A 22412-nucleotide genomic window follows, 5' to 3' on the forward strand; every position below is an offset into this window, starting at 1 on the left:
TCTTGTTGTGCCATCCTTCTTTATTGTATGCTGTCTCTGCACTTACTGAGCAGTACTGCCAAACAGGACAGCTGCTGGTTCAGTTGCTGTAGCATTGCCATGAATAAAAAGAGAGAAAAAAATCTGTATGTATTAATTACAGTATATTTCCTCTATGAAAAATATTTATTCTGCATTTAATTAAAAGTACATGAAAAATAGATCTGATCCATGAAAGGACCATGACCATACCTAAATATCTACTTTATTTTTCCATTACAGGATATTTGTGAAGATATATCTGATCACGTTGAACAAATTCATGCTCTGTTAGAGACTGAGTTTTCCCTGAAGCTTCTGTCTTATTCTGTCAATGTGATAGTTGATATCCATACAGTGCAACTACTCTGGCACCAGCTACGTGTTTCTGTCCTGGTTCTGAGAGAGCGTATTCTCCAGGGACTACAAGACGCCAATGGAAACTACACCAGGCAGACTGATATTCTGCAAGCATTTTCTGAAGAGACTAAGGAGGTACAGTAACTAAATCCAATTAAAAGAATTTCATCTGTGTTCAAAGCAGCTCATCCCTCTTGCACATTTAAAATTGCTAGGATGACAATTTTAAGGATGACTTACTTCTAGATATTTTGCTAAATTTGTTTTAAATTATTATTTTTTTTTAATCTTCAGCTGATACCTGTTCTTGTTGAACCAAATTAGTGCAAACTAAGATCAACTTTCAGAAATGTCGTGTTAGTGGCTAGCAATGTTTTCTCTTGATTGAGATATTTTTCAGGAAGGATTTGAAAGACTTACAGAGGTGCATCTGTTCCGAGATGTTCATCTGGTCACTCAGGTATTTAAGGTTTATAGCCAATTCAAAAGTTAATTTCAGTGTGCAGTGGTTTCTTCAGTGAAATTTAGACACTTCCTGCCTGCATACAGAAATCTGAACCTTACAAAATATTTCCAGAAGTTTCCAGCCTAGGTCAGCATTCCTTTATAGCAAGAGGATTGTCTTTGAGTGGCAATTCTGCACTATGTCTTTACACAGTCACACATTTTGTCTGAGAAACAATGATGAAATAATCATACATTGTTTACTCTGAGAGTATGCCAGATTCACACACATGTAAATGGTTTGTAAACCTGGGTTCATTTAACTAAAATGCCTTATCCTTTGAATTTATCGTTACCAAATTAACTTATCATTACCAAATTAACAGAAGAACTGGCCTAATTTTTTAAACTTAAAGAAGATGGACATTTTTAATAGTTAGGGCAATTAATGGTTAATAGATAGCATGTGGAAGATTTTTCATTTGATGGTCCGAAGATTAAGATAAAATGCTTTTATGATTAGATGCATTTACAGAAAGAGAACTCTAGATCAATGCAGTGAATTCTGTGACCTGTGTTACAGAGGAAGTCAGAAGTCCTCTAGACATATCCTGAATTTCATAACACTCAAGTTCAAAGAGAATGTGAATATTTCTCTGCTCCATGTTGGGGTTTATATTTGTCTTTGGCACAACAAAGTGGGTGGTCCAGAAATCAATGCCCAGAGATGCCCAGGCCCACCTTCCACACCCCCTCTTCCTGATGCGTACATACCTGGCTGCTTCAGATTCAGTTTCTGCTTTGCTCTTTTTGGTAAACTTCTGGCATGTCTGAAGGAAATCTACTCTTGTCTTAATATTCAGATTTGTGATTTAGTGGGAAGTCATTATTTTATGACAAGGCCGTGGTAATTTCAAGACATAAAGAAGGTGCATATTCAGATACTAAGGAACAGGAAATGTTCCATCTGGATCTGATTACAACTGCTATAAAAACATCCTTGCTATAGAGAGAAGGACTAACTGGGGAAGGAAAGATTATTTTTCAGTGGGGAAAACACATGTGTCCAAGTAGGCTTACATGGTAATATAAAAGACAAAATATACTGACATCATTTTTTTTATCCACCCCAATTAAAACATAAATAATATTTGATAAATTTAATGGCTAGCAATAGCAGGGACACAAAGTTGATAACATGTTTCTGCCCTATTGCTTGAATAGGTTTGGGAAAATTGCTCTGCAGTTTCTAACCTTGAGGTATTCAAGCTTTTTATGAGGTATTATGATAGTGGCTTTAGTTGATGACTATAAAAAATAAAATAGAATGTAGGGGCAATTGTATCTACTCCTACAATTGTATCTTTTTGGTGTTTCTCCCCCATCCTTTCCCAGACATGACTGCATTGTAAGACTAGTAAGTGCCTCATGCCTCATGATACAAATATTTTCCTTTAGGGATTTTCATGCATAGGTGAATAGTGAGTCTGTTTGAGAAAATCTAGAAACCTTTGCCTACACAAATAACTATTCCCTGGAGAAACATCCTCCTAATTTTCAGTACCCCTTTGGGATTATGAACCAGGAATGCCAGTTTATTTTCTCTCCTAAGACTGAGAACTCCTTGGTTTGCAATTAAAAGAAGGAAGATTTCACACAGTAATGAATTCTATTTTGAAATTCACTAGTATAGGACACTTAGAAGTGCAAATAAGTTTAAAAAAATGTGAATAAGCAAAGATTAGAGGAATTGTAACCTCCAGATGAGGAAATCCCTATGCTGCTCCCTATGGTTGGTAGAATCTGGGAGTGAGGGTAAAAAAAGTGTGTAGAAGGCCCATGTGTATATTCCCATGTCTTAGAGCTCAGCTAGCAGAAAATGTTTTGAACTGATGCAGAAACATGATACTGGGCCAGATGGAAATTTGATCTGAACAAATTTCACATGCTATGCTTTTCTGTAGTTCATGAACCTATAATTTCACAAAATATTTAGCTCATTCCTTAAGTCCAGTGTTCTGCATGATGCTGAAGAGCAGCTTTGGCAGCCAACTTTAACCAAGGAGTTCCCTAGAAGTGAAGTGCCAAGGTTTCCTTGGTGTTAAGTGAGACTGTTTGATCATGTTAATATTCACTGTCAGTTCATAGAATGCACAGTCAATCACAGCCCCACCTGGGCTGTATTTACACTGTAGCTGTAACACCCATAAATATGCACAAGCTGTCCTCAGCATAATGGACAGGGATAACCCTGGTAGACTAGCTACCAAAATCCACGAGTGTACAGCACAGGCTGCACTGCCTGGCTTAGGTACCCAGCTCACCACTGGGCAGGCAGTAAGTGTGCTTTAGGCTGGCCCAGCAGTGCCACACCCAACGGGATGCAGCAGGAAAAGGCACACAAAGCTTTATGGTTGGAGGAAATAGAGGCAACTGTGATGCAAGCTGTCTGCCATGACAGAGGTGCAAAATTAAGAAAATAATTGTTTCAATAAAAAAAAACTTTGAAAAGTTAAGATTTTGAAGGACCATTTCTCCTTCAGGACTTAACCAGAGATAGTTAAGAAGGAAAGAAAAATAAGTTCTGTGCAGCCTGAGTTTTATGCCAGAATTGAGAAACCAGGAAAAAAGAAAAAGATCAGGCTTTGGTAAAATACAGCAAATTCCTGTGTTCTTAAACAGAAATATCTTACACATTGAATAAGTTCATTTGAAAAAATAAAAAAAAAGGGCTGAATTTTACTGCTTTAAATATAAATACAAGAAGTATTGGAAACAGCCTAGAGACCTTTAAAGGAAGCATTACCACATGAAAAGGGAAAAAAAATTAACTAGGGCTTTTCTATTGGTAGCTGTACAAATAATTAATTTTTTTTCTGAGATAAAAACAATGAAAACATGGTAATATTGGCATTAAATAAAACTCATCTGAAGCACATACTTCAGAGGCTGCTTGGAAAATGACAAAGCAAGATGGTTTAATACATATGATTGTAAATTTTATTAAAGTTAATAAACACATTTTTAAGAGACGAAGGAATGGAGCTCATTATTCAGAAAATATAAAGGCCTTTAGGGCCTTGGAAAGGGTTTTGATTTATATATATGGCTTTACCGTTTCTAATAATTTCCTGAGATTAGAAGGACAATGCAGTTGTAATAGTGGTCGTTGTTTAGCCACCATTTTCCTTAACAAATGAAGCTCCAATATATAAATTTGACAGATTTATAGAAAATTCTCCTTTTAATTCTGAGCTGTTGATAGTGCCAAATTTGTCGCATGGGATCTACATCTGGATAGAATGTCTTAAATAAGAAATACATTCAGTATCCAAGATTATGGCTGATAAATACCCTTCTAGTAAATTTTTTCTATAAATATTTTTAGCTGGAGGATTTTTTTCTATTTTTACTTTGAGTAATGCAAGGGCGGGGGGGGTGGATGGAGTACAGGGCTTGGATATTTTATGTTTTTATGTTTATGGGAGTTGCCAAACAATAGCCTTCTTTACTGAGATGATTCCTGTTCAGGAAAAATCTGAGCAGTTTATTGTGAGATGGAGAGATTACTTGGTTATTGCACCTTCTTCAAGCATGATGCTAAAGGTCTTTCAACTATGGATTTGGGCAATGTATTGAGACAAGTTGTTCCAGAGAATAATTCAGACATAAACCTATTGTGGATACCCAGGAGTTTGCTTCAAAAAACTACTATGAGAACAAACCTGGAAAGACCAGTATACTGATTTAGGCATGTAAATTTAGAATCCTAGAACATGAATTTCTCCCCTTCATGATGTTTTTTTAAAGTAGTCTCTGTAAGCAAAAGTCCTATATATATATTAGAAGATCTACTGAAAATGTGCTTACACTGTATACTAAATATAATTTTGCCATGATTGTTATTCATCATGCAGTTTTTGGATCTGAATCTCATCAGATTTTTTTTACTGTCCTTCAAATAAGACCAAAATATTTATAAGCACTAATTTGACTTTGATCTTAAAATCTCATTTGCCACCTGAGATGGTCTCCTCTGGCTATGTCCATGTTTCTGAGATTGAAGGACTTCCATTGAGAAAAAATGGGAGGCTGGAGGCTTAGCATTCGTGGCTATAGTTTCTTTTCCTTGTGCAGTTCTTAATTTGTGCTCTAAATATCTGGCAAATAAATTTTCAGGTGATAATGCTACAAAAAAGTGAAATGTAATTAGCAATCTCTATTTTACAATTATGGGAAAAAATGTCCATCATTGCTACATGATGCTTGGAAAAAACATTCTGCCAATCAACTGAAGGACCGTAGAGCAGCATGAATTTTTGAGAACACAAGATTAACAAGGACACTGGTACACTCAGCAGCCTCCAAGGTACTCTCCCTCCTGCTCGAGGTAGTTAACACAGAAAATACTTCAAGTCTGCTGTATGGAATTTCTGAGTTCCCGCCTACACAGTAAGTAAAACTGAAAGCAGAATTAAATGAGGAAAATACCAATAAAAAAGTGAATTGCCGTTTTTAGACAACTTACTGCACCCGACTGAAATGAAGCATTTTTCAGCTTATTGCCATTTTTAATTCCCAAATACTTCAGAATGGTTAGCTCATCTACAGGGTACTGCAAAAAAAGGCAGGTCAGTGATGAATCCTTTTCTAGATCTTAGGCAGTGAAAAACAGGAAGTATTTTTTGCTTAATTACTTTGTGTGTTCTGTATATGAAAAATAATCTTCTAAAAAAGTACCAATTCTTTTTGTATTTCAGGATCGCCTTGACTCTTTAACTGAAGTTGATGATTCTGGACAGTTAACCATCAAATGTTCTCAAAATTACTTGTCCCTGGATTGTGGTATTACTGCATTTGAACTATCTGACTACAGTCCTAGTGAGGATTTGCTTGGTGCTCTGGATGATATGACCTCCAGTCAAGGGAAGGCAAAATCATTTGAATCCTGGAACTGCAGTGAGATGGATAAGGAATTTCCAGGACTTATCAGAAGTGTGGGTTTACTTGCAGTAGCAACAGATTCCATTGCTCCCCAGTGTAATGAAACATTGAAGGAGAAAGAAAATCCTGTACCTCTTTCAGCAGAAGATGGAGAAGAAAGCAAAGACAAGAAAGCATCACATGACCTCTCACTAGCATCTCCTTCTGCAAATTCCTCTCTTTCTAAAGGACCTTACTCTGAAAATGGTGTTTTACCTACTGACAGCAAAGCAGTTTCTGTATCAAAGAATCCAGAATGCAATCTCCCACAGCACACTGGGGAAAAAATCAAACACTGTGAAAATTCAACACCTAAGAGGTCCATAAGAGACTGCTTTAACTATAATGAAGACTCCCCTACGCAGCCTACGTTGCCAAAAAGAGGTCTATTTCTGAAAGATGATGTGTTTAAAGATTATATGGAAGCCAATGATCTAAAAAGGCAAATCTCTCAAATAGTTAAAAATGAAATGAGTAGAAGTACACCCTCATTGTTAGATCCACCAGACAGGTCCAAGCTTTGCCTGGCTTTACAGTCGCCCTATACTAACAGCCCATCTGCAGTTAGTCAGTCATACGATTGCTTAAATACAATAAGTGATAAAAATCTTGAGTACACAATAAATAATCACTTTAAAGACAGTCCCATAATTCTAGGAAAGTCTACTTTCTACACTAGTAAAGAAAAATCAAAGCACAATAAGTCTCATGATTCTCCAGAGAAAGTGAAAACTGACAGAACACCTGGAAGTATATGTAAAACAGCTCCATCAACACAAGGCAAGAAAAGAGGATGTTCTCTACAGAATGGGATTACTTCTCATAACTCTAAGTCTCTGGAGGAGACAGAAACAGATTCTTCTGCATCGTCAGATTCTTGTAACCAGAGAGATCCAAACGGGCAATCACAAGGTAAAGCTGAGCCCTTCGGTTCAGCAACGCATAGCCAAAAGAGTGCTTCTTCAGCTGGTTCTGAGCTTTCCAACTCATCCCCTCTTCTACTGAGAAGAAAGAAAAATAAAAGCTTATCCTCAACACCAGATTATACTCAAAAAACCAGTAAGGACGGTAGTGAGGTGTGGTATGGATCTGATGAATATTTAGCACTTCCTTCACATCTCAAACAGACTGAAGTATTAGCTTTAAAACTAGAAAATTTGACCAAGCTGCTGCCCCAAAAGCCCAGAAGGGAAACCATTCAAAACATTGATGACTGGGAGCTGTCAGAAATGAACTCAGATTCAGAAATGTATCCAACATACCAGACAAAAAAGCACAAAAAAAAGGGCAGAATTTCACCAAGTTCTTCAAGTGATATAGTATCCTCCTTAGGTGACAGTATTGAATCTGGGCCTCTCAGTGATATTCTCTCTGATGAAGATCTTTGTATGCCTGCATCTTGCATTAAAAAATACATTGAAGAAAAGTCAGAAAGAACTGCTGCCACTCAGCTCACTGGGAATGAGACTTCTCCTTCAAATAAATCAGCTTTAATTCATCAACTGATGCAAGATATACAACATCAAGAGAATTATGAAACCATATGGGAAAAAATTGAGGTAAGGCAATAATCCTATATTCTTTTGCTGTGTTCTTGAGAAGCCTGTATGTGGAGATTGAGCTGCTGGCAGGGATAGGGTTGCTTTCTTGTTTTCTTTTAATGCTGAAAATAGTCTCATCCAGTGGCTGCTGGAAGTAGAGAACAGCAGCAATTATTCTAATTATAATAGATTGAAGTTAACTTTAACTAACTCTACAGAATTTGCCTATAGTATTTTACTTACATCAATGCCTTTAAACTTGGTAAAACATTGTTTTACGAACACCACTTCTCTTTGCTGAGATTGGGTACATGACAAGTTATTTTTTGTAGGAAGGGAAAAATAAACATTAGAGAATCAGGGATCTTCATTGTATTTGAATGAAGCGATATTTAATATTGTCTACCTATTTTCTTCATTTAAAAGATTTGTTTTAGTCCAAGAATAGGAATTCCTTTTAAATTAAGTATAATAATATTTCTTTTTAATTACTTCTCTTCTCTTGCAGTGATTATTTTCCCTCCTGTGTTGGTGGAACTAAGCAAAAAACTAAAAAACTTTTTTAATTTACTTAAATAATCATTCTTAAATAATAGCAATGTATTAGTGCAATATGCTAGAGCAATAATTACATACTATTCCATTAAACTTCAGATGAGATGGGATTTTGTTGAGACGTTTTTGAGAAAAAAGATAAACTTTGGAAAACGAAGAGAATTTGAATGAATAATCAGATAAAGACCTAGCCATCTCACTAATATAATTCTTAGATTACATTTACAGCAAATGTTTGTTTCAGTTTTCTGATGCGTTTGTCTTCCAGGCCACTGTAGAGAGCTCTTCAACTCAGAGCATTTCATGGCCATCCTCAACAGCATTTAAGTTTTCAGAAAAGGAAGCTCCATCTCTATTAGATTTCAAAGTGTTTTAAAATTCATAGCACATCCATTGGAGGGTGACATTGGCATCTAAATGCTAAATCTGATATCTGCAATATTATCAAGTTGTGTATGAGCTGAGGAAAAAAAAGGACTTGTTTTATGTGGCCAGAAAGTCCTTCTTACAAGCATGATTTCTGTAACTTTTGAAGGCATGGGAAGTATTATGACTAGTAGGAAAATAGTTGAGCTAGAGGCGTTTGAGTATAAAGTCGGGGTAGAAAAATACGGAAAGTGAGATTTCTTCTTAAACAAATGAGGGTGCAGCAGCTGTCAGCTCTACAGGGCAGTGCTTAATGATGCAAGTTGTTCCTTCCATCTTCATGGGTGGGGTTCATCTTCCAGACTTTGATGAAAGAACTGTCTTTGTAAGTGCAAATTGTTTCTGTCCTTAAGTTTGTGTAGTGCTGAAAATTAGTCCATCTGAAGCTGGCAGATACAAGGCCCTTCATTCTGTGAAAGCAACAAAGCCCATCAAAGCTGCTTGTGAATACATAAGATGCTGTCTTTCAAATGACACTACAAGAGCCTGTTTAAGAATGGAATTGTTGAGTGTCTAGGGACCAGTGCCTTCCACTTGATGCTGACTTCTTTTGGCAAGAAACAGGTGGCAGAGAAACTTTTTGTATCATACTCTCAAATCATCATATTTATTTTTATCAAACTTTTAAAAAGGTAATTCCCTTTTGAGGGTCCTTCTGTCTTTGTGTGATTCCTTGCAGCTGCAGTTCAGTCCTACCAGAATGGAGGAGTAAGAATCAGCTGTAACAACTGGCTGCAGCTGTAAACACTCTCTTCTTCTCCATACCCACCCTTTCCTCACCTCCTCTGTAGAGTGGATTGAGCTTGTGACAGCTGGTAAAAGTAGTCAGCTGTTCTGTGGCCAGAGTAAACACTTCTAGGTAGTCACTCCAGGTGCTGCTCTTGTCCTTGAGGAACTTTACTGCTGCTGACACTGCTCCTTCTACAATTTCTCAGTGTTCCTGGTTGTGGTAAATGTTTGGAAAATGTTAATGTGGAGTTTGAAAATAATCTTATGAAGTATGTTTGGCTCATAGTAAAAGAAGACCTTTAAACAGAAAGAAGAGCAGATGCAAAGAGGACTGCTAGGAAAAGAGAGAGAGAGAGAGCTCAGTATCCCATGCACTCAAAAGCAGCACATAAGTAAGCTTCATATTTCACTAAATATGCTTCCTGAATAGTGGATAAAAATAATCAGGTGAAAATGTTTTAAATACTTAAGAAAAATTATGCTACTTTAAAGAAATATAAGTTTTTCCCAAGCTGCTTGTTTACCCAAGTTTTTCTATTGTTGCTAGTTATTAAATTTTTTGCTTGTAAGACTAGTTAAAAACCATTTTTTCACTTTTTCAAAAGCTCTAACCAAGGTAAATCCTGCCTCAGTGACAACATGGTGCCTTGCTGAGATACTTTAATTTGACATAAGTAATAAGAAAACAGAAAATTCCTCTCTTAGGTGATGCTATGAAATATTGTGAACAAAAATGAACCTAAGTAAAAATACTGTACCTGTGTCACGATTAAGTTCTTTCTTTTTCTATATCTCCTGTTTCATAATTCCCTAAGACAAGAATCAAAAATGTGCCATTGCTTTTTTCAATTATTTTAAATAGGCAATTGCATTAATTCTGTTATCCAAGAAGATATATCCCACTTGAAAAGGAGTTTCTTAATTTCACAAATACATGTCTTAGCAATAATTCAATACTGCTTTTGCTAGAGCAGTTTTGTGCTGAAGAAGTCAGATCTGAAAGGTGAACTTCATTTTAAGTACAGAAGAAGCACGCTTATTCCCATTTGCAATCCAGTTACACTGGTGTAGATGTCTAGCATGATGTATTTTGTTTATTAGGATTGTAAACAAAACTAAAATAACTTAGTCTTTCATTTTGGGATCACGACACCTTAGAAAAAACTGGCAGCCTCAAAATCATTGAAAGTCATGTTTTAGCTCGGTAATAGGAATAAAAAGGAAATTCTGGTATTTTATTATGATTATTATGGGAATAAATTTGAATTTGTGTAAATCTGGTGATATCTTGATAGAAAGCAATTTGTTGAACATATGCTAAAGTACTTATTGGAAATTTTATTAATTTCTTAGTTATAGGAATGATAGTCATGGGCAGAAACTGATAAATTGTTATTTTTCGTACTTGCAGATTATGCAGATCTCCCTGCACGGGCATTATCGTCCTGTTAATCTTCCTGTCTGTCTACAGATAGAATTCTGCTCAACTGCCCCATTTGCTGCTACATAGGGCCAGTTTTTTCCTTTGTAATAAATATTGCATAATCTTGTCATATTTTGTCTTGCACTGCAGGTAACCCTTTGGCACATGCTTCTTGTATCCTTAGTAATGGGCACCTTCACTCTGGGGTGCAAAACAATTTATGTGGCTGTTTCTTTTATGTTTCAGAAATTACTTTTTGGAGTGAAATGTGAAAATGAGTGATCCCAAATTATGAAAGTTCCTCTCACCGTTTTAGTTCAGCTTTTAGGAGCTACCCCAACTGAATTTTTAGAATGCAGATTAAGCTCTATATTTCCTGTTACACTAGCTGAAAAGGGAACAGATATAACAGCAGCATTCTCACAGATAACGCCAATAGAGTTCTTCACTATAAGAATTTGGCTGATTGCCACTTCTCACATGTAATACTAGGATGACAGAGTATCGGTTTCAGAATGCTTCAAGGTTTGTTTTCTGAAAGAAAGCTAAGTTTTCCTTAAAATCATATTAATAATTGGGTTTTTTCCCCCTTTTTTATGTGCAAACGGAAAAATTTGGAGCAGAAAATGATCTCAGACTGACCTAATGGCAATGCATTTTCAATCATTTTATGTGAATAAAATACAATAACAATAAAGTAACCTTGTTCAGGTAGTTTTATCTCTTTCTCTAGAAACTGATACTAGATTGACCATACTGATATCCTTGTGCTGTAATCTGTGGTCATTGATAATTCCATCTACTTGTTTTTTTTGAGGACACTATCACAAAGGTTAAAAATGTAACCATTTGCAAGAGATGTGTTTGTTTTGTAGGCTTCAGAGTTAATTGTATGGAGGAAATTGCTGATTTTTTTGTTGTTGTTGTTACATAGATTTATAGCTTATTTTATCACAGGCTCCATTTCTGCAAAAGGCCGCTGAATTTCCTCTGCAAGAAGAAATTTGATATCTATTGATCCCATATTTTCAGTTCATCACATTTCATAAATTTGCCCTGAACTCCACTGGCTCTATATTTTGTTTGGGTAGGCCAGTCAGACTTGGTTACCCACCTTCTTGATGTGATAAGGAGGTAAAATAATGCTGCTCTACAAGTTTTTCAGCTGTCAGTTACAGCATGCCCCAGGGATCCTACAGCAAAGACATGGATAAAAATTTTACTGCTTTCCAGGACCCTGGCAGGCAACCCCTCACCCTTCTGCAACCATTTATCCCAGCTGAACCTAGGATGCCCTAGTAGGGCAGAGATCCAAGACCCCTGTTTTAAATTGGAGTCACGGGAATAACTTTCCTGTTAAAAAGGAACTAAGGATCAGTGCAGCCTGCAGAGGAGACTGCAATATCATATCTAAACTTGTTACTGTGACAAATAGCAGGTCTGTTGGGATGGGAAAGATCTTCATTTTTAGAGAATAGTCAGAAAAAGTAACTAAATGATAAACTTCTGCAAGGGCTTAATGGACTTGTTAGAGCAAATTTGTGTTGGAGATGTGGCTGGAAGTCCATTTGAGTAGTGGAGAGCCAGTTTGCTAGAAAATAGTTGGAGAGCTGACACAAAGGGGAAATAATTTGATTTGATTGAAAGGGGACAGAGTTGCTTCTGGACGGAGAATTGACTGAAAACACACCAGTACAGCTAAGGTTGAAGCTGGATTGCTTTAGGAGAAGTTTACTTGTGTTTGGGGGTGATTTTCATCATTAGGGGGAAAAGCTTGCACAGAGGTCAAATGCAGTTTGAGCTGTGGAGCTACAGTAGTGAAAAACTAATAGGAACTGATAACTCTGATGAAGCTTGGTAACAAAGAAAAACATGGAACCGAAATCAGTGATGTCAGAACAGGTGTAAAAATCAAACATAATCAACAGGGCACACAACTGGCTTTTTTGGATTACCAGAGAAAGGATTTTTAAAGTGTTGTAGTGCTCCCCTTACCCCTCTTACTTTCAATAACTAAGTGCTTCTAATATTTGCTCTCTTAAAATAAGTGGATTTCTTCATTTTCCTAACAGTGTGCTTGCCAAAATCTGTTCATTTCTGAATCTTACTTACACTGCTTCATACAATTTAGATTGAAATACTGCTTTGGTTGATGACCAGTTTATAAAAAAAACAGTAAGTGAAAGAGGTATCAGATCCAGAAATTCCTTGGCAGCTCTGCAGTTTTCTCAGCAGTCTTGCTGCTTGGTCCAGCATAATTGAAAATGTCATTTCACATTTTGTACTGAGACACAAGTTTGTGCTTTGCTGTTTTGAGTCTGATGATACTCCCTTGCTTCAAAAGCCCATGCCTCAGCTTTCAAGCTGGTCAAACCATTATTAAGCAATAACGTAGCATACATGTGGAACTCTCACTTTTAGGCAGACAAATAGAGCTTTACTAGAAAATTATATTGAAATACAGTGAGCCCTCTGTTCCTCCAAAACAGTTCCTAACAGTTTGCTTGAATTTTAAACAGCTCCTCCAAGTACATTCACTTTTCTTTGGCATTTGCTTTACCAGAAATAGTTTGAGCAAGTTTGTAATCAGCAATTTTTGCAAAAAGTGGCAACTTCCATCTAAGCTGTGCAAATTCTGAATTATTACATCTCTAACTGACTGCAGGAATTATGCTTGCTTAATGAAACACATCTATTGTGAAGCATATGCTTGTTCAGAATGGTTTGAGTTTCCAATGTAAAGACCTCAGAATGATTTGGTAGTGAGTAGTTTTAGATCAGGGATTTTTTATATTCAGGATTTGGCAAGTCATTCCAAATAATTTGTGGTGGGGGGAAAGGACAGGAGGGGAAGACAGAGGAAGAGAAAGAAATAGAAATCTGCTCCCAAATCATTTTAGTAGCATTGATTTGAGGGTCCGTCTTTACTAGTATTAAGAACTGGTGGTAGGGGATATGCCTACATCCAATGTTTGGCTCACATCTGATGTGAGACCTTTGGCTGCAAAAAGTCTCATAATTCTGTCCTTTTGTGTACATAGTTAGATGCCACAGGGCATTTAAGCTACAAACAGCTTAAATGAACCAAGGAGCAGCTGCTTTTACATAAATGTTTCTGTGATCCATCCACTTCCATTCTTATGCAGTCACTCAGATCAGCTTTACGTGACCACTGGCTTTATGACCTAGAGTCATGTCTTAATCATCTGTACCACAGCCTAGACACAGGCTGGAACCAGAGCCATCCATGTTATTTTTTTATAACTGGAAATTTCTTGATATTGCTAGAGGATCTCTGGATCTCTGCTAACAGGCTAAGGGGTGTAAAAGACTTGAGGGTGGAGAGAGGGAACAGTAAGACCACAAGAGGTGGACTTCTTGCTCTCATTGTAGCTAAGGATAGGCAGGAAGGTGCACAGTGGATGCCAGGTAGCTTACCTGGACAGCCAACAGAGGCTCCAGGTTCAACAGGGATGCAGCTGTTTTTGGACAATGAATCACTGGTGACTTCAGGGTGATCTTATGATATACTTGTTTGTATTAGTGTGGAGACACTCTATTGTCTGTAATTGTTTGGTGCATTCAGTTTTCTCCTGAAGGTAGAGAAAGACACTCAGAAGCCACTGAAGTAGGTTTGGAAGCTTTCAGAACGCAGATAGAGTCAAATTGCTATTGGAAATTTACCTCAGTGTGAGTGTGGTGGTTTAAGAAGAATCTTCTGTTATTTAGGACTGAATCATCTGTAACTGCTGTCTTATAGGTGCAGGTGCTGGGGAGAAGTTTGGTTCATTATGAAGAGTTTGAGATAACTTCAGCTCTGTCCTGTTAATTACTTACTGTATTGATCTTATGGCTCCTTGAAGTGCCTCCATTATTAAACAGAAAACTATTACATTTGAAATTATGGCTACTAATATTCCCTTAAATATAGTAAATACAAAGGGATGAGAGAGAATGCTCACTGCTTTTTACATTCATAGGGGTATGCCTTTCACAATGTTTTAAGGTCTAGCTGTTCTGTTACATAATATACTTAGTCTCTGGGCTACTCATGTTTTATGTATCTTCTGTGAGGAAGTACAGGATATTCCAGAAAGATACAGTATACCAAAATCACCATGCTCTATTCTAAATATTTAATTTTTTAAATAATACATTGCTACTAATTTCCACCTAAATCAAATTCCAGTCTATCTACTGTTAACACATCATTGCCTTAAAATGTGTACATGCTAGAGATGAGTCACAGGAAGACAAATGAGCAAGGGTCTTGAGAGGATTAACCTGAAAGGAAAGATCAAATCCACTTATATAAGATTATTGCATAACTTCTCAAAGTCTCTTTATATCTTTTTCATCTTGTGTGTCTTTATATATTTTGACAGCAACTACTTTTCTTTCTTTCATCCTTTCCAGTATCTTATGATCAGGAATGAGCCATTAAATCATGTTGACTCTCAAATCACAGTTGCCATCATTAGGCATCAGAGTGAATATAATTTGTGGTAAATATGGTCAGGAAACTGTCTCTCAGAGGCTTGTTTCAGACTGTCTGTCTGCTTATGCAGGTTTTCTTTATTTATTTTGAAAGTAACCAAAAAGGCAAAACCCCTATTTTCTTGCCTTTGCTTCAGGATTTGGAGCAGAGATGATAAACCTCACAAACAGCTGAGACATCCTTCGTGTATCAAACTTGAGTTGTATCTGAATTTTCCTAAATTGTTAGTAATGACTTATTTTGATCACTGACTCACTTTCAGGTCAAGTAAGGTTTTCCCAAGCGAGAGCCAAATTTGCTTCTGGTTTCCTTTGGCCAGTATTTGGAGTCTTTCCAGGCTGACACTGGAGAACCACCAAGCAGACAGATTTTTGGTAGTAGACAGTGTAGACGTTCAAGTCATAGTAACTTAATATTACTAGGTCCTTTTTCTCTGCTGATGCCAGCATGTGACTACAAGAATGTTTCCTCAGTGAGCTAAGTAAGACCAAAGACACACAGGGTAATTTAAAATCATCTGCTGCACCAGTAGGTGCAAGAGAACTATAGCACCTAACCTAAAAATATCTCAAGTAAGTCCAAACTAGGGTCATGTATTGTAGTGCAAATCTCTTACAGCTTTGTAGAGGTAGAGAAAACCAGGAAAAAAATATAGCGAATGTGTTAAAACCAGCAAAGCTTCTGCAATTAAAAATAAAGAACACAAAAGGAAACAAGACCTGAGATTGTTTTTTAATTTTGTTCTGTAAATATATCAAAATCTCGGGATAAAAAATGGTCAGAATTAGGGCCTAAAGAGGGTGTAAAGGAAGGCCCCCTAGAGACCGCTAAAAAAAGAAGCTATCTAAAATGGAAAGTTGATGAATTAGGAAGCAAATGAAAAGCAGTTAATGGAGGAACTAATAGTGACAGGATTTCTTTGGAGACTGCAGGTGAACAGGAACCGAGTGCATAACAGGAGGCTAAATGAGGGAACTAGAGGAATAATAATGGAGTAGAGAAGAGGTGGTGAATCTTAATCTCTCCTCACTGTTGCCATATTTAGCAAAGAGTGGCAATCACCATTTCCCTATTTTTAAATTCAGAAATATTAACTGCAAAACAAGTTCATGGGTCAAAGAATTACAATATCTCTTGTGAGGTGACAGACTTAACCTCTTCTAACCAATTAGCCTTGAAAAATAGGAAATGCTGAATTAAACTTTCTGATTTTGAGGGGGGATGGTGGTCATTATATCTTAAATCATGTCAGTGATGCAGCAGAGGTCAGTATATTTAGCACTTGCCCACAAGCACACAGCATCTGTTCTATTTTAGTAAAAAGTGATTTTTTCCTTCCTTTTCGAAAACTTTCAGACATGATGATATATTGCCCTCTTGAGGCTTTAACTGGTTACTGCAGTTGTTTTACAGCTATTTTATTTCCTTCTCGAATGAGCGCCGCGCGACTTGACAAACGTTGTTGTTAGAAATTCGGAGAATAAATAAATCATAAGCTAGAAAATTTCCCCCTTGTTAGTAGTATTTTGGCTCTAATGTAGTCTCCAATAACTTTTTTGCTATGTACTTTAGCTCAACAAATTTAATTTTGAAATAGAGAACTAGAGTTATATTATTTAAATAAACAGTGTTTGCCCTTTGTGACCATCAGGTCAAGAATACAGTGGCTTTCTTTCTTTTTCTATCATTTACTGGCTAACTTACTGAAAATTTTATGTAAAAATAATGAGCATAACTTTTATTCAAAAGGCACTGAAAATCCCATGGAGTTAATTTTGTGCTATGGTTTAAGGGTATAAAATGTGGCTAATTTCATTCTTTTATGTGATTTATTCTTTGTTTGGGAAAATGTAGCGTTTTGGAACTTCACAAAGCATTGTTTAATTGACATCATTCCACGCAGACTTCAGGCAACAGGAGCAACCATGGTATGTGTATATCATGTGTACCTTTTGAGGAATTAAATGCTTGGGGAATGAGGTTCATTTCTAGCAACTATGGGATCAAAGAGTAAAGAAATGTTGGGACCAGTTAGAGGAGGTGCCAGCATGGCTCAAACTGAGTGTTCTCCAGTGCCCAGCACATGGCACAAGGTAGCAGCTGACCATCAGCTGGAAATAGCAGCTGCACAAGGGCATTCTACCCCAGTCCACCCTCTGAAGCTCAAACACTCAGGGTATACAAACCAAGGAATGATGGTCACCCATAACTGCTTATTTTTCAGAGCAGAATAAAGCTTTATATTAAGCCGTTACAAAGGCCATAATATGGAAAAAATGGTAAATGGAGATTAGTTTGTCCTTTGGATGCAGTTCATCCCATAATCAATACATACATTAGCTGTAAAAAAATCTGAAAATAAATTATGTTGTCAACACAACATTTAAAATAATTACATGAAGAGGAAATGCAGTACTTCCAAATACCCTGACATCATTGTAAGTTGCTTCAACATCCATAGTTATATTGGCAGCACTTTTAGACAAAGCGCATCAGACTAAGTCCCAAATTTGCTGAAAATTAAGATCCCAATTAGAGACTTCCATTATCCTTAGAGTTTGGTTTAAAGTTGCTGAATACCAACATTTCAAATTGAAAGAAAGAGAACAGTGCTCATCAGGAGACTTGATTTTAGGTTTACCTGTAGAATAAGTAATAAATTTTTACTTATGAACAAGAGGTCCTGAACTAACTTCTACATTTTCTATTCCAGTTTAGAGTGCACAAAAAAAAAAAAAAAAAAAGCAATTTGGGACTGTGAAGTTGATGTGAATTTACTGCAGCTTTGTGCCACTATCCTTTATACAGTACATAACAGCTCATTTTGGTGTCTGGCATTTTTACCAAAGACAGGCCCCTCTCCTGTGCTGTTCTCATGGTCCCTTCTAAATCCAGACACTCCTTCCCGCTGCTGCTGCAGCAAAGTCCCCCTTTTCTGGGAATTACTGGCATCATCTTTCTTGGCTCAGGCAGATTTATTTGCTGTTCTTGTCCTTTTCTTGATACATCCTTGGCTACAAATTTCTGGAGACATTCTTGCTCCCTGGTTTACTGAGTGAAGCAGGAATACATAACCTAAAAACATTTACGTGTCTTAGCTGAACTCTAGATATGGTAAGTCTTTGACTTAGACAGGGTCACATGAAAGTATAAGCTAAAAAGGCTTTAGTTTGGTGTATTCGAGACTGTGATACATAAGTGAAGACTCATCCTGTATTAGAAGATGTTTTTTGGCATCTTTGTTTCCTAGCTGTTGCTTAGACCTCCTGAATTTTATATAGAAAAGAAATCACTCAGAAAAAAGTTAAGAGCAGTGAGAGTTTCTCTAAGACATGACCAATAAAAGACATTGCTCTTTGTAAATAAATATATTTTCAGAAACTATATGTCAATCCTAGTAGTATGATGAACTTTGAAGACCAGACTTGTATGTTCCTTCAGAAGTTTGTACATTACTCAGATCACTCAATATCATGGTTTCTGACTGTTCCACTTTTAACTCTCAGAGCTTCTGCCTGCCTGTTTTATTGCCTAAGGCCCAAAGAATGTCACATTTTTTTGTTTAAACTAACTCTAAATACCTATCTTTCCTTTTCCTTTTATTTCCTCCTCCTCCATTTTCCTCCCAGCATATGCCTCATTTCCTTATATTCTGTTTATTCTATTTCTGTCTCATTTTCAGGGCTCTTGTTATCCTTCAACTCATGTGTTTCTCCTTTCTGCTGCTTGTACTATCCACTCCTTAATTTCAATATTGTTTCCTCAGGAGCCTTTTTCCAGTCAACCCCAACAATTTCACCCAGACTCAGAATGCTGAACGAGTTGAGTGCTAGAAATATTTTAATACAGATTCACAGTGTAGAGGTTTTCTGATAAAAGCCGTGACTGATTAGAACAGTGGAAAGCATTTGCTCCTTTAGCCGATACCTGTGTGCCTGCATAAGCCAGTGGGGGTGAAGCTTGCCTGTGGACAGGGATGGGTTTTGGTCAGTGTCCCTCCCACTCATCCCGGCGGCTCAGTAGAGCTGGCAGGCGGCACTCGCTGCGTCCACCAGAGGGCTCGTGCCCACTGCCCCACCTTGAAAATAGCTGGGGGTTAAAGTAGCGGGCATGCTAACTTAGGAGGCAGATGAGCAGAATTACTGTCTGTCATTCAGGATGTGAATGCATATGTAAGATTTTTCCATACCAAGAAGCATGTGCTCATTTGCTTACTCAGTCCCCGGGAGTTCTTTGAACCTCACACTGCTTTTTAGGTACTGCACCCATATTTTCTCAGCCTGTCCTCAATCCTCACCTTAATGAATGTAGGAAGCCCAAAACATTGTCTGGCTCTGTTCCAGAGCATTACATCTCAGGTGAGATGCATGGCCACGTCAGCATGAGGAGAGGCCAGCAGCCATTGCCATCAGAGCAGATGGCATCTCTGGAGGTTTACAACCAGCCCATACTGCTGTTCATTTTATACCAGAGGATTCCTTATATGACAGAAGAATCAGAGGTTCTTGTCTTTCTGCTTCCTTCTCTCTGCCAGTCCCCCCTGCTCTTCAACCCATTCAAAGTCACAATGACACTGGCTTTTCCTCTGCTGCTGTATTGTATTCCTATGTACAGATCTCTTGGCCTCAGGGCTACATGGTTCTCCCCAGCATTGTCTTTCCAGCCCATGGATTTTGTTTCTGTGGTTCTGGGTGTTCACTGATCCTTCAAAAGGCCAGGGGAAATGTTACCAGTGATGTTGGAAGTTTCTCTGCTAATCTAAGAATATACATCTCAGGAACAGGATTCAGGAAGCATTTGGCTTAGTTTTCCCGTATTTATCTTTGCTCCACAGTGAATCTGCTGGTACTTAGAAGATCGCTTTTTTAGATCTTGCAAGTTTCAAACAGCAGTAAAGGCCTTGTGATAGTACTTTAAAGGGAGAGTAGATCTTCACCTTGAGCCAAAGGTAAGACAAAGTATACAGCAAAGAAAGAATTATGTTTGTAGCATCATGGAAAAGTTTAAGTAGCTACAGAGATACATGAAGGAATTATTTTTAATATTCAGGTTAGCATAACCTGCTCTTTGTCTAGAAGCAGAAACAAAGTCAATAATCACATTGGGGCAGTGAACTTTCTATTGCACAATTGGATGCACTGTCTTCAAATATAGCTGTTTATAATGGGTAAAAAAGTAACAGTTCACATGTTTCTCTTCACTTTTCATGCTTTTAAAGCAAATTCTATCTTTATGGTTCTGGCTCTTTTACCTAGAAGGCTTTAGGAAACTGAGAAATTAAAAATCTTTTTTGCTATTCCTGCTCTAGTAAGAATACAGTATGGAAAAATAGCTTGGACTCTAAACCAGGAAAAATAATGAGCCAGTGACCATCTTGCGGTTATGGAACAGAAAGTTCCATAACCATATAATTCATGGCCAATTCAATAGATGCCCATTAGGGAAAATGCATTTAATAATAATTTCTGTGTGTGATAGTTGGGCACAAAGCCTAGAGGGGGCACTCATGAAAGATTTGTATAATTCAACAGTCTTTAAAATTCTTAACTAGACAGTACATAGTAGAATTTGTTTTGTCTTTACATGGATGTCCACTAAGATAAGTATTTGATCTTTATCTTTTACCAGTTTGGAGGGAGCATTTAAGGCACACATTCTCATAAACTGGGGTTATTGAGTAAATGTGGCACTTTAGGAGAAAGCCACCAAGTTCTATTTCTGAGTTGTTTGTGAATATATCCTGAACTGCACGTGAAGTATTTCCATCCTACTGATGTGTTTGGTCAGTTGTATGTTTCTGTGAGGTCACTGCCTGTCACAGAATCTTGACAATATCACACAAAGAGTATTTTCCATTGTGGCATCTTGATTCCTTGGGGATCCCTAACATCTGTATTGCTAATGGTTTTATTGTTGCCTCTGGCTCTACCTCCAATTAAATTGACCGTGGCAGTTTGTTGCAGCCTCATCCTCCTGAGTACCTGGATTTCTTTGACTTACCTTTGCCTATGAAGAAAGTGCACTTTTATCCTTTTGAAAATAAAGTCCATGGGCAGGAATGTGTTCCTCCTGAGACTAATATGCAAGTCCTTTTGTGGTTAGACAAAGGGTTTTCTTAATGTATTCTGTGATAGAAGTGCCCTAAGAGCCAGCCCATCCTTGTACACAGACACCTCTGTGAGCTCAGTCTTTTTGTAAATTGGGACCAAACTTTACAACACTGTCTGCTTGCAACAAAATTGGGCATTCATTTTTAAGCACACAGCCTCATAACCAATTCTTTTAAGAAGAGAACTCCCTTTGTGCAATAAAAGGGAAGGTAGAGAGAGAAAAAAGGTCTGGGGTAGTGATTTAATAAGCACTGCTGTCTGGTGCTTCCACACTGAGGCTTGTGGAACAGAGTAGACCTTCCAGCATCACACTTAGCTATCATGGCAGATAATTTTAGTATGTTTGCATTTAATGGTTTGGTGCATTGCTTTAATTCTGATTTTAATCTTACTTTAGGTCATTAGAAGGTCTTCGTACTTTTAGAAATGCAAGGACCAGAAGTGTCTTAAGTATAAGCCAGCATACATGTAAAATGAAAATGTAAGACTAATAAATTGAGTGGTGTTAAAACTGTATAGCTTAAAATTACAAGCCAAAAAGATGAAATAAATTTGCTACCTGTGCCACATATGCACAATAAATATGGGATTTTCTTTCCTTAAAATGGAAACCCAAAATTTGATCTAGGATGAGTACCACAATACTTTTCATAATGGTGCTAGTTGGCTGCAGTTGCTTTCTCTCTTTCATGGCATAATTTTGCAAAATTAATTTTGGTATATGCACTTCCTTAAGTACGTATATCCAAATTCCCCATCTAAAGGAATCCCATATCAAAAATCTACTAAAACCATCTAAGATGCTGCGGCTTTTAGTGTATCAACAACAATTTTAATTAATTCTAGTTTTTGGTAACTCTAAACGTGCTTTCAGACAAAAGCTCAAAACTACAGAACTGGGCTTTGGTTTACTTCCATTCTAAATGTGGTCTAATAAAAGCTGGACTTGTAAAGTGATAGCTGCAGCTGAGATAGAAACTTCCTCTTTTCCCATTCCATTCAATTAATGAAAGCTGAACTTCAAAGTCTAAATGAGATCATTTGAAGTGCTAAAATTATTGAACACCAGAACTGTTTACTTTCCTATCTGACAAAAAAAAAAAAAAAAAAAAGAGAGAGCTTGTAAAAGTAAAAGTAAACCACTGAAATGAAGCTAGGAAACTTTAAAAGTTCTAGTGCAAGAAGTGGTGTTAACCTAGCTGTGAGGCATTCGTGCATAGTTTTAAGTGACTCACTTAATAGCCAACACATTTTTTTCATGACTGTGATAGCAAAAGCTTTTCTGGGAGGTCTTAGTTGTGTGCTGCTCAGAAAATTGCAACCCA

At 37.2% G+C, this 22412-nt stretch overlaps 1 protein-coding gene across 2 annotated transcripts in view; it reads left to right on the forward strand.

Annotated features, from left to right (window-relative positions):
* Positions 1-22412, forward strand: part of AKAP6 (A-kinase anchoring protein 6) — a 220086-nt gene that overhangs the window by 35574 nt on the left and 162100 nt on the right. For both annotated transcript variants that reach the window (XM_082284079.1, XM_082284080.1), the window contains exons 3-4: positions 262-513; positions 5583-7364. In XM_082284079.1, coding sequence (XP_082140205.1) covers positions 262-513; positions 5583-7364 — 2034 coding nt within the window. The remainder of the gene's footprint in view (positions 1-261; positions 514-5582; positions 7365-22412) is intronic.

The sequence above is a fragment of the Coloeus monedula genome (assembly GCF_965178545.1).
Source record: "Coloeus monedula genome assembly, chromosome: 6".
Taxonomy (NCBI): Eukaryota; Metazoa; Chordata; class Aves; order Passeriformes; family Corvidae; genus Coloeus; species Coloeus monedula.